The sequence below is a fragment of the Aegilops tauschii genome, chromosome 2 (assembly GCF_002575655.3).
Source record: "Aegilops tauschii subsp. strangulata cultivar AL8/78 chromosome 2, Aet v6.0, whole genome shotgun sequence".
Taxonomy (NCBI): domain Eukaryota; kingdom Viridiplantae; phylum Streptophyta; class Magnoliopsida; order Poales; family Poaceae; genus Aegilops; species Aegilops tauschii.
In genome coordinates, this window is record NC_053036.3 from 600,511,046 (window position 1) to 600,526,984 (window position 15,939).

The window sequence follows — 15,939 nt, forward strand, 5'->3', positions numbered from 1 at the left end:
AAAGTAAAGTGCATAAGTAAAGGGTTCGGGTAAGAGATAACCGAGGCACGCGGAGACGACGATGTATCCCGAAGTTCACACCCTTGCGGATGCTAATCTCCGTTTGGAGCGGTGTGGAGGCACAATGCTCCCCAAGAAGCCACTAGGGCCACCGTAATCTCACGCCCTCGCACAATGCAAGATGCCGTGATTCCACTAAGGGACCCTTGAGGGCGGTCACCGAACCCGTACAAATGGCAACCCTTGGGGGCGGTCACCGAACCTGTACACTTTGGCAACCCTTGGGGGCGGTCACCGGTACCCGTCAAATTGCTCGGGGCGATCTCCACAACCTAATTGGAGACCCCGACGCTTGCCCGGAGCTTTACACCACAATGATTGAGCTCCGAACACCACCAACCGTCTAGGGCGCCCAAGCACCCAAGAGGAACAAGCTCAAGGGCACCAAGCACCCAAGAGTAATAAGCTTCTCAACTTGTAACTTCCACGTATCACCGTGGAGAACTCAAACCGATGCACCAAATGCAATGGCAAGGGCACACGGAGTGCCCAAGTCCTTCTATCTCAAATCCCACCGAAGCAACTAATGCTAGGGAGGAAAATGAGAGGAAGAGCAAGAAGGAGAACACCAAGAACTCCAAGATCTAGATCCAATGGGTTCCCCTCACATAGAGGAGAAAGTGATTGGTGGAAATGTGGATCTAGATCTCCTCTCTCTTTTCCCTCAAAAACTAGCAAGAATCCATGGAGGGATTGAGAGTTAGCAAGCTCGAAGAAGGTCAACAATGGGGGAAGAACACGAGCTCAAAGGATAAGGTTCATTGGGGAAGAAGACCCCCTTTTATAGAAGGGGAAAAATCCAACCGTTATGTGCTCAGCCCGCACACGAGCGGTACTACCGCTCCACGAGCGGTACTACCGCTCTGGCGGAAGAAGCAGGGAAAAGGAGCAACCAAACATGAACCTTGGGGCGGTAGTACCGCTTATAAGCGGTACTACCGCGCACCCCAGCGGTACTACCGCTGGAGGAGCAGAACACGGGACCAAAAATGCAGTAGCGGTACTACCGCCCGACCGGAGCGGTACTACCGCTTACAGGCGGTACTACCGCCCATCGGGGCGGTACTACCGCTTATAGGCGGAACTGCCGTGCCTTAGTGCCGTGCAACTACTGCAAAACTCGACACGAAAAATGCAAGACCCAAAATCGAGGCGGTACCAGCGCGGAACCGTAGCCGTACTACCGCTTATGGCCATAGGCGGTACTACCGCTTTGGACAGCGGTACTACCGCTTGGGGCGATAAGCGGTACTGCCGCTCTGGCCGCGGTACTACCGCAGGAAGAAAACCAGAACTGCCATAACTTCTTCATATGAGCTCCGAATTGAGCAAACTCAAGCTTGTTGGATACAAGACGATGGGTAGCATCAAAACAGCGACTGGAGCGTGACTATTGCTGAACCCAGCACGAAAAGAGTAGACCCAAAATCGAGGCGGTAGTAGAGCGGTACTGGAGTGGTACTACCGCTGAACGCTACAAGCGGTACTACCGCTGCCACCGCGGTACTACCGCAGGGAGAAAAACATAATTGCCATAACTTCTTCATATGAGCTCCGAATTGAGCAAAGTCAAGCTAAGACAACGAGTAGCATCAAAACAGCGACTAGTTATAGTAAGAAGAGGCAGGGGAGGTATGCCAACAAATAGAGGAGTGAAACCTCCAACCGAGAAGAACCGGCATAACCTCCAACATCGAAAACATCATAGAAGATGCGAGTGAACTCCGTTTTCGATGAACTCGAGCTTGTCATCAAGATGACCATAAGCTCCAAAACTCACAAAGAGAAGAACAAAACAAGAACCAACACAGATGATGCAAGGATGCAATGGTTTGAGCTCTCTATGAACGATACGATCAAGCTACTCATCGAGAGCCCCCCTTGATAGTACGGCAATCGATCCTATAACCCAGTCTCCCAACTACCATCATGAGACCGGTAAAATAGAAAACCTATCAAGAGCAAACCTTTGCCTTGCACATGGTCCACTTGAGCTAGATGATGACGATCTTGACTCCCTCAAGTTGGACCACCTTTCTTGGTTGTGTTGGCTCGATGAAGACTAGTTGATTGCTCCCCCATACTCCACTATGGGTGAGCCACTCTTCCGCACATCTTCACAAGTCCATTGTCACCACAATGGACGGCAAGCTTCAAGCATTTGATCTCTTCATGATGCTTCACTTGAACTTGCACACCGCAACCTAACCCCACAAAGAACTCTCACGAAGATCATGGGTTAGTACACAAAGCGTAATCGACAATGCTTACCACACCATGGGATCGCTTGATCCCTCTCGGTACATCTTGTGCGCTTTGTGTGTTGATCAACTTGATTCACTCTTGACTTAGTCTTGATCAACCTTGACTCTTTCCAACTCTCTTCATTTGGATGATGTCTTGAAGGTAAACATGAATGATCACACAATCTTCTTCTTCAAGACATGCTTGCAATAAGCTCTACTCTCACATGACCAATCTTTGGATAATTCCTTAATAACACCTTGGTCACCACATAAACTCCTTGAAACCAACACATGGACTTCAAGAAAAGCCTATGGACAAATCCTTCAAATATAACTCAAGGCAACCATTAGTCCATAGAGATTGTCATCAATTACCAAAACCAAACATGGGGGCACCGCATGTTCTTTCAGGGTGCATGTGGCGGGTAGGCCGATGCTACCGACTAATCTGCTCAATGCTGCAACCGGTGCTATGCGGAGTCTGCATGACAGTGTTCTTTCTTTGGAGAAGCGGCGTCTCTCCGAGAATGATGTGGCATACCCGGTTTTCGTGGCCAAGGTGCCAGAGGGCAAGGGCTTTGTGGATAGCGCCATCGGGGGTATGATCGTCATGCGGTTTGATGACATCTTCGCTATGTTTAACCTTCATCCGCTGCACTACACCTTCGTTCGGCTATTTTCGCTGAGTATGGAGATGCGGATCATTAAAGACAAGACCCCGGACATCGTGATAGTCGACCCCTTCTACATGCGTGCCAAGATCTTGGGCAGCGCTGGGGACCGGCAAGTCGCGAGTTCATACCTCAAAGGCGTCATTCTGGCAAACCCAGATAAGGATAATTTCCTCGTGCCTTACTTTCCCGAGTAAGTCATCCCCTCACCGCCCCGTAACATATGATTTCTTAGATTTCGATCGTTCTTTTTTTCTAACATTCCGTGTTTTGTGCAGTGACACACATTGCACACTCATCCTCTTAAGCCCAAAATATTCCATGGCCACTTATTTCGACTCGGACCGTCAGTCGAAGAAAGACTACACAAATATCAAGAAAGTTCTTGATGATGTTCTCCCCGGCTACGCCAGATCTGGAGGCACCTTCAGCAGGCCAATTCGTAGGTACGTCAAGCATGTGTTCACCCACAATACGACGTTCCCCTGCGTCAAGCAGCCGCCTGGCGGCCAGAAGGATGCCTACTACGCCCTCCATCACATGCGGGCGATCGTACGGGACCATAATCACCTTCTGCTACCAAATAATCTCAAAGATTGGGCCGCACGCTTGTCGGCAATCCAGGACGCGGACATCAGATAAGAATTCTTTCGCATCTAGTCGGAGTTTGCGGAAATCATCCATCAAGATGTCCTTCATACCTCGGGGCAGTTCTACCTCAGATATCAACCGTCCAACAGTGAGATAGAAACAACGCTACAAATGCAGGCTGACAACGCCCGTGATTTCATGACCATCACGACAGACGGCGGCTTCATCCACGCTCCGGTCCCTGAGTCGAGTCGAAAGTAGTGATGCTATATAGTTCTAAAATATCGATTAGCTCATGTTGTAATTAAACTTTAATGAACTTGTATGTCTCTTTGGTTTGGACAGTCGTTCAACTTATATGTAATCGATGCTATTTATTAGTAGGACAGGACCATGAATCGTGCTATTAATGTGTTGCTTTTCTCTTCCGATCCTTTTGTTGCATACTTATATATTGCTTATGTATTGTCTGTGAATTGCTACTAATGTTTTGTTTGGCTACTGCATAGAGATGCCATCGTATGTCGTGTACAAGGGTAAGGTTCCCGGAGTCTACGATGACTGGGAGGAGTGTCGGAGACAGGTTCACCGTTTCAGCGGTAACAGTTACAAAGGGTACACCACTAGGGCAGAGGCGGAAGCTAGATACGCGTGCTATCTAGCGGGAGAGAGGAGGGAGCGGAGGAGGAACCGGATGAAGACCAGTTTCATCGCGATGATGCTAATCGTGATGACCGCAGCTCTCTTCTATGTGATGGTAGTTTAGATGATCGATATCGACTTGTAATGTGAAGACAAACTCGCTACTCGCGGTCTCGAGACTTGTAATGTTCTAACTTTGTTCGGTCTTTTGAATTCAGAGACTAATATGATGAATTGTATTCGGAGACTAATCTTCTATTGTATTCGATAAATCTGATGTTTATATGTTGTGCTGTCTATATTCTGTGCAGTAATATATTTTGTAACCTGTGCAAATATCAGAAATGAAAAATAAATTCCTAATATTCATACTAGTGGCACACCACACTGCACTTTAGTGGCGCACTGCGATAAACACACTAGTGGCGCATTACCCAGAAGTGCGTCATTAGTAACCCAGAGCACAAGGTAAATATGGCCCCCTGGAAGGCATAGTAATGGCGCACCGTTTGACATACTAATGGCGCACTCCCTGGTGCGCCACTATTGTCTTGTATACTAATGGCGCACCAGGGGTGCGCCATTAGTATTAGTTACTAGTGGCGTGATGATAGTGGCGCACCTGTAGTGCGCCATTAATGGCCAAAACAGGTGTGCCACTAATTAGCCTTTCCCAGTAGTGAAAATTCTAGTGCCAACTTGGTACAAAGTAAGAATTTTTCATCCCCACAAATTGAACCAGAACAATTATGCGGGCAAGTAAAAGGTTGAAGGAAAGAACAAAGCCCACTGTCTACCAACTTCAAGAATAAGAAGGAAACCTTTAGAAGGAAAGGAAGATGTCGTATCCGCGATATAGATGATCATTGAGCTTCAACATGCAAAGATCGCTTTGACACGCGTCAGCATGAGAATGAAGTCAAAACTGCTAATGTTGTTATTGGCGACATTGAGATGAAAGATGCAGGTATGATAAATTTCCTACTATTCTTTCAGTATGTCATTCTCCTGGTTGATGGATTGACATGGTGCCAATATACATGTGTGTGTATGTGTCCTGATATCTCCATGTTTTATTCTTATCAAATCGCAAGAACTACACCTGTGTTGATGGGAAATGGGTCACATGCTTCTAGTCATAGTGTTTGTATGGTTGATCTGAACTTTACTTCCGGAAAGATCATGCAACTGAAGAACGTGTAACGTATCCCTTCAATAAATAAAAATCTCGTCAACGACCGTCGTTTGTGTTGAGATTGCTATAAATTGGTATTTGAGTCCAATAAGGTTGCGATGTTTAAGTGTGGACAATTTTTTAAAAGACTGTGAGTGCGAAGGCTTGTTCTGTCTATCTTTGTTTGACTTTTGCACCAAAGTTATTAAGAACTCCTATAAAGGACGATGGAGTACCTGCCTTTGAGAGCCTTCGTGGGCGGGATTTCCCTCAGTGTCATCCGTAGCGTGAGGGCCACCCATGGCTGGCTCGACGTCATCCAATTGACGCAGACGCCCTGCACCTGGCCGAGTCATTTTTTAAATACATTTTTAACATTTTTGCAAATGTTTGATTAATACTTTTTAAATACAGGGTCAACTTTTTTCACATAGATTAACATATTTTTTGTATACATGAGAAATATTCTCTCTATAGCCATCTAACATTTTTCAAACGCTTGGTTAATATTTTTTCAAATGTTATATATATATATATATATATATATATATATATATATATATATATATAATATTTGGAAGTATAAGCAAAATTAAAAAATTAAAGCAAAAGGTGAAAAGGAAAACTTGGGTCTGGGCTGGCCCATCTCGTGCTCCTCTTCACGCGAGGCTTCCCTACATCTCCCTTTAAGTGAGACACACGAGCTCCCTGCATCATTTCTCCGTGCCATCACTACGATACTTGGCAGCCGCCGCATTCTTGTTAGCTTCCTAACAAAACTTGGGTGATCTCTCTCCTATTCACAGGTTCTGCGTTCTACTTTCGGCCATTAATCTGCCACACCACCTGTTGAGCGGCGAGCCAACAATTATAATCCCAATTCAATGTAAATAACCTCCCTCATGTGTATGTTGTATTTTCCCTAGTTTTTTAACTGCTTATCCCATGCACTTTGATTTATCTAGGCCATGTGAAGATATTTAATTTCCCAAAAGAAATTGATGAGCAGATCAACATAATGATGTAGGCGCTTCAAGATGCATCAGATACCGATGCTAAAAGTTACTACCTCTGTCCTGGTTATTGGTCCCCTTTGTAATTTATGACAAATTTTGATCAAAGATTTAACTAACAAAATGTTAATGCATGTCAACAAAAATTATATCGTTGGGTTCGTATTTGAATAGTTTTCAATGATATATTTTTGTGACATATATGAACATTTTGTTAGTTAAATTTATGATCAAAATTTGACATAGAATACAATGGGGACCAATAAACCAGGACGGAGGTAGTATCTTCTAAACCCTTTTATTAATAAATTAATTATTTTAGATGAGCTGCCTTGGCTGATCGGTTCAGAAGAGAATTTCATAGTCTAAAGAAAATCCTAAGAAGCAAGATGAAATTATGCGAAGAATTGTAATCAGGGGACTTTAAGGCCACTGCCTAATTTTATAAACCGGTATATTCCACACTTCTTAGTTTTTAATGTTAATACAATATGTGATAGATGATATCATATTTCTATTCATTATGTTGTTTTTGAGCGCTATACTTTTATCCTAAGAAGATGTACCACTTATTTATGTTCATACCAAATCGTCCTAATGAGTCGATGAATGAACCCAATGGCTAACTTTTCTGACTCTGCCCCTAGCTAGACACCATTCTACATGTGAAATTCATTTAACCTGGTGGCAAGGTTAAACCAAGGGGCTTAATAAGATACAATGGGTGGATCGTTCTGAAGTACTCCCTCCATCTCATAATGTAAAATTATTTTTACCCGCAAAAATAAGGACGTCAATATTCACCACACGTGTGGCACAATGGCACCCAACCACACGACTCGTCCGTTCGTACCCAGGAGCCAGCCCACGCGACCCTATGTGAGCGAACATTAAAACTGCCCACACGTTCGGGCGGCAGCTATGACGGCCCACACGACCCTGTGTGGCAACTGCTCACCCCAACCCCGTGAGCGCGAACGCGTGTGTAATTAACTATAGTTGCCATGTGTGATTAACTTTAGTTGCCATGCATCATTGAATATAGTTGCCATGTGTAGGTAATTGAAGTTGCCACGTGTTGTCAAACCATAGTTGCCATGTATGGTCAACCATAGTTGCCGTGTGTGATTAACTAGTTGTCACATATGCACAAATGTAGTTGTCATCTATCGCCATGCCAGCGTCATGTGGACAAAGAGCAGTTTCACCCACACGTTCGGGCGAGCGTCATGTGTCAATTCGGTTGAGGAGCGCCCACACGTGTGGCACTAAATGATAACGCCCACACGGCGGGTACTTACGTGGCTCTCGACCCATATGGCAACTACTGTAATATTCGTGCAAATGAATCGAACGGCATCGACTGCGTTTGGGCCATGTTGATAAGTATCACACGTATGGGCGTTATCATTTAGAAAAAATAATAATATACGATCATTTTTTTAAGTTATGTTAATTTGAAAACCAATCTTATGTTATGGGACACTGGCACATAAGGATCGAGGCCCGCGGCAGAAATGTGGTGATTCGGGTTTTCTGGGGAGTGCCGGTGATTCAATGTTTCAGGACACTGCTAGCGTTCAGTGCTGATTTCTGCGGCATTTTGTGGCCGTGTGTTGCTGATCAAGCATAGAGGGACGAGTGGATCCCTTTGGTAGCTTGGTAGTACACGATCTATCTGCTTTTCACCAGCAGCGGCATGTATGTTTTTAGCCCCTGTTCTGTAGTCTTTACTCATTCAGTTCAGTGATGTGAGCTATTCAGGTAAGCTTGGTTAGTTGGTAGTCATTTTCTAGTATTCAGTTTTTGTTTTGCCTACTTCCAGGTTACTTAATTATATTTTGTTTTCCCCGGCTTGAACTCTGCATTTTGCCAGTATCGAATCACAGCCTTTTTTGCAACCTGTGGCATAAATGCTGCCCTACCTTTTTCTATTTTTTGGCGCACGTGTTAGTGTGGATGCATGTGTTTTCCTACACAAACAAGATTGCGCGTGGGTGTTTTAGGAATTCATGTTTCATTCATTTGTTCATTGAGTTCTTCTCTAAATTCCATTGGTGTGGTCAGTCTGTAAATACCCACGTGTCCTTTTGCATTTGTATGTAACTATGTTTCATTTATATTTTTTTTACCCCCTGTTATATACCATCTGCATCCAAGTCACCTGCTGATCTTTGGGATTCATCTGCTACAAATATATAGTTTATTTTTGAGTTCATTTTTAGTTACTACTTAATGCTTGCTAATAGTGGGGGCGGCAACATTGATGGACTTTTTTGTCGGTGGTGCTCTTTTGGGTACCGAGACGTGATCAGGGTGAAAACCCAAGGTCTGGCCTTTATTGGTTGTGCCTGGCAGTGACCTTGTTGAAGTCATTGTTTTAGAAACACGTTCTTTCTTCAAGGTGAAAACCTACGATCTTTGATCAGGGCAACGACAACGCTTGTGCTTTGTTTCCTTCTTGAAGGCGTTGCTTTTGAAGAACCTTGTTTCTAGTCCGGGTGTTGTCTTTGGTGGTGGTTAGAGTGCTGCTACTGCGGGTGATTGATCACCATGGCAGGGTCGTTTTCTCCATTTCCTTTTTTATTTTCTTTTTTGGCCGTGTGCATCCTGAATGTTTTTAGGCATCTTGTTGGTGCAGAGGCTGGGTGTAATTGGTATCTACTTGATATTAATATATTAAAAAATGAATGCTTGCTAATGGTGACATGGTGATTTTATATGTGTTTTTGTTAGTGTTTTTTTCCGAGCAGACTTTTGTAACCGATTTTTACTTGAGTATCATGTAACATCACTGGACTTGTTTTTCAAATGGGTTGCTTTTTCAGCCTAACTTTGCATGCACACTTTTGTTAGATAAGTCGTGATGCACGATGTTCTGTTTTAGATTTAGCTTACTGTATAAAGTAGTACTCACTGTTTTGCCTGTCTTCAAAAGAAAGATTCTTCTTCTCTAGTGTCATGATTTGTGAGATAAATAATAGTTTTTCAGTGTCACTTTCTACAGTCTTTTTGATTTGTCAATAGCCTTTTGTTGTATGACTGAATACAGTTTTTAGGTTTGAGATTCAGAGCTACTTTGAGCATTTAGTTTTGAAGAACCATGTCTAGTAGATTTTTTTTCTTTTATTAGTGTTTAAGGTTTAGCTCTATTTGTCTAGATAATTTGCTTATTGTTCATACTTTTAAGTTTTTTCAGTCTTCTCTAATTAAGCTCTCAATCCTAGTTGCTTAGTTAAATCAGTTTGACAATACATCTTCAAAGGGATATGGAAGAACTTTGTCTGTATGATTCAAGTCAAGATCGGGCTGGATGTTCTACTCGGATTCCATAATAGGTCAGTGCTCAGTCCTCATTCATCTCAGTCATCATTCTTTAGTTAAATCAGTTTCTCCTAGTTCTTCATTTTCTCATTCTTTTATTCAGTTTCTCTTTCTTAGTCTCTTAGTTCTTAGTTGTCAGTATTCAGTTTGTTTGCACACAATTTTTCAATCCTTCATTCTTTTATTTCTTTCTTTAGTATCTGTCTTCTTCAGTTTCCCTTCCTCAGTTTTTAGTATTTCCCTTTATCCTGTCAACATTCAGTTGCTCAGTTTTTGTGTTCAGACGGTTTCAATCTCTCTACATGTCTCACTTTACTACTTTACTCTTCAATTTTGTTCTTCATTTCCACTTGTGCAGTTACTTTATTATTTTCTCTCCTCATTCATTAGTCATTGTTGTTCAATTTTGGTTTCCTTTGTTCTTTGTTATCACCTTGTATGTTACACCATGTAGCTGTGATGGTAGTGGAGATGATTTCTGTTGACAAACTAAGTGCGCAAACACTCTGCTACGACTCTACAAATGCCGGCGATGCGAAAGTAAAAAATGTTTGTTATGTGTTTGAACCGATGGACCTGTTCATACAGCCATTTAAACGTGCAGCATTTTGCTGAGGCCAAAATGCAGGCTGTCAGCAGTATTTCTTAGTTGTCTGTCAGTATTCGGTTTGTTTGCATAACAAATCAGAGGAGCCTCGTGTTTCTTCTTCAGTTACCATTCATCAGTGTTCAGTCATTTTCCCTATGTCTCCATTGCTTCTGTCTTTTTGAATTTTTTAGATTGCTTACCACATGTGTCATGTGTTATCTCCATTGCTTCTGCCTTGATACATATGAGATGAGGTTTGATCTATGTTCTTCAGTAACTTATTTATTTTTTGGGAAGAATGTTCTTCAGTTATTTAGTCCCAATCAAAACCGCGGGTCTAGGTCCAGAGCCCATGGATTTGGTGAGATCCCATGGGCTTCTCGTACTGGTTCGTTGCTGCGCCGGCCTTTCCTTTCCCTCCGATTCTGCTGCCGCCATTGGCCAGGTCTGCACTCTGCAGGCACCAGCACCGCGCGTGGACGGCAGCGGCACCTCAACCACCTTGCGGATACGAGGTACGCAAGCGCCTCCCTGATACTCCCCATGTCGTATCCCCCTTCTGCCGCCGGCCTCGGCTCCCTGACGTCTCCCGGCCGGCGGCGAAAGTCCTTGGCCGACGTATGTCTGATACGTCGATCGTTCAGTAGTTAATCCATGGCTAATGACGTCTCCACCTCGTACTAATGGGTCTGCGGTTGGTTGGCGAGTTTATAGTGCTCTATCTATTGTGCTGATCTTGAGATGAGAAAAAGGATCACTCAGAAATAGTAGAAAATAGAACAGTGACTCGTTCGGATATGCATGAAAGATCTCCTTTCTGTGCCTGCAATGACGATTCTTCCACCCATCAACGCCTGCCTACCTACCCCAAGGCGGCTAAGGTTCCAGCAATTAATAATTTATTTATAGCTTTATTTGATCAAGCCAATTATACATGGATGGTCATCATGACTATATCTGCACTCTCTGTCTTCAGTCTGACATTCACTTTCAGGGACCGAGTGAGCGAGCGGAGGAATGGAGGAAGCCATGGCGATTCTGCCCGATGCTTCGCCGTGGAGCCTGCTCGCCGGCGCGGCGGCCATGGCGACTCTGTGGTGGGCGGTCCGGATGCTTGAGTGGGTCTGGTGGGGCCCGAGGCGCGTCGAACGGGCCCTGAGGGCGCAGGGCCTCAGGGGCACCCAGTACCGGCTCCTGAGAGGCGACATCAAGGAGGAGCAGCGGCTCATGAGGGCGGCCCTCTCCAAGCCCGTGCCAATGGACCGGCCACACCACATAGTCCCGCGCGTCTCCCCTCTCCTCCACCGCGTCACGGAGGAGCACGGTATGTACCACTACCAACTGCCGCCTGCATGATTTCTTCAGATCTCAAGTACGAGAACTGTTGTTGCCGCGCTCTCTCTCTCACGCCGGACGGAGGTGGAAGAAGGAGCACACTTTTTTTTTCTGGCGACCAACGCCCCGGCGATGAACGCCCCGGCGATGAACGCCTCCTTTATATTCAGCATACAGGCTACATCACGGCTGGGAGCTACACCCAGAACGAAGTGATTACATGGCTTTTTATACCCACGACGCCTAGCAACTGCTTCCTGCGGCATTCACGGCCACTACGCACGCACTCCACGGCCAGCCACACCAGCCACTACCACATGACCCGGCCACTAACCCACTAGCTACATGCATGCAACTAGATAACGACCTTATCCATGCACTCAAGGACTTGGCAGCTCCACCAGACGACCCGCTCGTCACAGCCGCAGGACTCGGCTGCCAACAGAACCATGCACGCCAAGATTAGTGCTAACAAGAACCATCTTTCGTAGTTGAGTGCTCCTTCTGATGTCGAAATGCCATTAGCTTTGACTCTTGTTTTATTTATTTTAACACTGTACGGTACGGACGCAGACGCTCAAACATATGCACATACACTTTTGTTTTTATTGTTCAATTTTTTTGCGATAGCTCACCGTGTTTCAGTGTCCTGTTCGGCTGTTCTTATATGTTGCTGAAAACGCAGGGAAGGTTTCATTGACATGGTTTGGGCCATACCCAAGAATCACAATCAGTGATCCTGAGCTGGTTCGACAAGTTCTGGCAAATAAATTTGGCCACTTCGATAAAACGAAGCTAGCCCGCCTTGCAAAGGTATTTATTGGTGGACTCGCAGTACTTGACGGTGAAGAATGGGCCAAACATAGGAGGATCATGAATCCAGCCTTTCATGCAGAAAAGCTAAAGGTAATAGTAGTAATTACTTCTGTCTCAAAAGAAAAGTAGGATTTACTTTGTTTCTTGTAAAAGGAGTATTTATTTTACTTGAAAGGTATTGTACTAGTACTATTTGCTAAAAGAACTCGTATTTACACAGTGTGATTCGTATCCAGCAAATATATCTAAATCAGACTCCAGATCACAATATCTAATCTAGAATTGGATTGATATAAATTCGGTGTCAAATCTGGTAGATATAAATATAATATAATTTGTCAAGTTGCTCCCTATAAGGCTATAATCAGTAATTTTGTATCCAATGGAATTGTGAATTTGCTAGAAGCTACCACAGCTGGCTCTATATGTAACTGTATTTTCTATCCAAAAGTCCTTTGGAGAAGATAAAAAGTTATTATAATAACTAATTACTGTCAATTGTAATACTAAAGTTATAAATAGCATGGGTTATATCAACTGGTTGGAATTTCCTTTGTGATGGATATGTCAGACATCCGAGGCAAAATACTAGTAGTACGTTTACTCAATACATCACATGATCGTAGGAAATTTAACTAACAAGGCACAATTTCTCCCTGTATGATCAAACAAGCAAGATAAAAAAACCAAACCATTTCTCCCTGACCATTTACTTGGAATTGATTACAGCGGATGTTGCCAGCATTCTCTGCATCTTGCAGTGAACTAATTGACAGATGGGAGAATTCAGTCACCGTTTCCGTTGGAGCAATAGAGCTTGATGTTTGGTCGGAGTTCCAAAATTTATCAGGGGAAGTCATTTCAAGAGCTGCATTCGGTGTCACCAACGAAGAAGGCAGGCGCATTTTCCAACTTCAGGCCGAGCAAGCAGAGCGCCTTGTCCAATCTTTCCGGACTAATTACATCCCGGGCTTCTCGTATGATCCTCATTTCCCTTATTCTTTCATTCCCAACAAACAAATATCATATGTGGATTCCTGTGTGAAATTTCCGTATCCATTTCTGAAACTAATCAACGGATGTTTTCACTCTTCAGTCTGTTGCCGACAGAAAACAACAGGAGGATGAAGGCTATAAATACAGAGGTCAAAGCGATTCTAAGGGGGATAATAGAGAAGAGGCAGAAGTACATGAAGAATGGAGGAACTGACAAGGACGATCTGCTCGGCCTGCTGCTAGAGTCAAACATGGATTACAGTGATGCCGATGGCAAAACAAACAAGGGGATGACCGTGGAAGATGTCATTGATGAATGCAAGTTGTTCTACTTCGCGGGAATGGAGACTACAGCCGTACTGCTCTCATGGACAGTGGTGTTACTAAGCATGCATCCGGAGTGGCAGGATCGTGCCAGGGAGGAGGTTCTGCAAGTATTTGGGAAGAACAAACCAGATTTAAATGGTCTTAGCCGCCTAAAAGTTGTGAGTACTTGCTAGCTTGTCAGTAACATGAGTCAGGCACTTAGATAATTGCAAGGTTCATAGCTTTTGATTCTGACATTTTTCTGCTAATTGTGTATGACAGGTTATGATGGTGTTCAACGAGGTCCTGCGTCTGTACCCACCGGTGATGCTCATTAACCGCCGGACATACAAGAAGATAGAGCTCGGAGGCGTCACATATCCGCCGAACGTGATGCTCGCGCTGCAACTCATGTTCATCCACCGTGACCCTGCCATCTGGGGGGATGACGCTGGCGAGTTCAATCCGGGGAGATTTGCCGAGGGGGTCTCCAAGGCAAGCAGGGACCCGGGGGCCTTCTTCGCCTTCAGCTCAGGGCCGAGGAACTGCATTGGTCAGAACTTCGCGCTGCTTGAGGCCAAGGTGGCCATCAGCATGATCCTGCAGCGGTTCTCTTTTGAGCTGTCGCCGACGTACGTGCACGCACCCTATGCCGTCCTTACACTGCACCCGCAGCACGGTGTTCCGGTCAGGCTGCACCGGCTCTGAATCGGCGATCAAAATGTATCTAGACCCGTCATTTTAATGTCAAAGAAAGTACTCCTCTGTAAAGAAATATAAGAGCGTTTAGATCACTAAACTTTAGTGATCTAAACGCTCTTATATTTCTTTAACGGAGGGAGCGCCACATTGTCTGCACGCAGCTGTCAGGATAGTGTTTTAAGACAGTCCTTTATTCCCCTGGTTTTTAGGACACCTAGTTGAATCCTGAATCACAGCATCAATGCGTATATACTTTACTTCAGTTCAAAGTATAAAACTTTTAGCTGGGTACAACTTGAAAAATTATTGCGTGCTCGATGCTCCTCACTGCCCAGAGAATGTGTAGCATCGGCAGAGCTTCTTTGGCTTAATTTGAGCATAGTGTATTGTGCTGAAGAATTTTTGCTAGAGCCATCTTAGCTTCAAGCCATGCAAAGTTCTGACCTATGCATGTGCGAGGACCCATTCCAGATGGAAAGAAGGCGGCCTGCTCCTTTGATGCGTTGGAGATGCCCTTAGAAAACATTTCCGGGTTGAATTCGCTCGCATCATTCCACCAAATGCTGGGATCATGGTGAATGAAGATCGTGGGCACTAGAAGGTGCGCTCCTGCCGGATAAGTGATGCCCTCAAGCTTTACTTCCTTGTATGTTCTCCTGGTAAGTATCTTTTTTTTCTTTTGGAATGATTTGAAGATGGCTCACCACGCTTGGCGCGTATGTTGTCAGGTTGATGCAACCTAAGAACCTCATATAAAATCAATGTTACCTGCAAAACAGGTACAAAAACCTCAACATTAGGACAACACTCATTAAAGATGTAAAACATCAAGTTTCATCTTCTTCACCAACCCAAATCACTGTTTATGTTTTTTTTTTTTTGAGAAACAAAGATGAGCACGTAATGATCAACACATTTCATGCATAAAAATGTGTACATGGTCTCAAAAGAGCAAAAGAAGTGCAGTGCAGTGCCTCAACTAAGTGCAGTGCAGTGCCCCAAGATGCAAATAATATGATTTCTACAACATAAAGAAAGTTGACCTCAGGTTATTGTTACAATCATATACTCCCTCCATTCCAGAATATAAGGTGCATCAATTTTCATGAAAGTCAAACATATGTACGGTTGACCAGGACTACAGAATAAAATATAAACAACATCCACAATACAAAATAAAAATATATGAAAATACTTTTGACACTTTTAAATATCAACATCCACAATTTTCGTGTAATCCAAACAAAAAATGTTTCATACCATTAAAAGAATGTACTTTACATTTAAAAAAATGTTCACACATTTAAAATTTATGTTTCTGAGATTTTAGAATTATACAATGCAACACATGGTCTCATAGTTTTTTTTTTAAAATCGTATCATTCAAAAAATGTGTCAACGCATATTTTAAAATGTTTAAAACGTACTCAAAAAATATATTCAGAGCACGTATCTGAAAAAGAAAATCATGTAT

The 15,939-nt window shown here is 43.8% G+C and overlaps 1 protein-coding gene across 1 annotated transcript; it reads left to right on the forward strand.

Moving 5' to 3' along the window:
- Positions 1 to 11,072: 11,072 nt before the first annotated feature.
- LOC109754644 (cytochrome P450 CYP72A616) lies at positions 11,073 to 14,836 on the forward strand. Its single transcript, XM_045233374.2, has 5 exons — positions 11,073 to 11,634; positions 12,331 to 12,551; positions 13,191 to 13,438; positions 13,558 to 13,942; positions 14,046 to 14,836. Exons 1-5 carry the CDS (start codon positions 11,328 to 11,330, stop codon positions 14,469 to 14,471), a joined length of 1,587 nt encoding a protein of 528 aa, XP_045089309.1. The 5' UTR covers positions 11,073 to 11,327; the 3' UTR covers positions 14,472 to 14,836.
- The last annotated feature ends 1,103 nt before the right edge of the window (positions 14,837 to 15,939 follow it).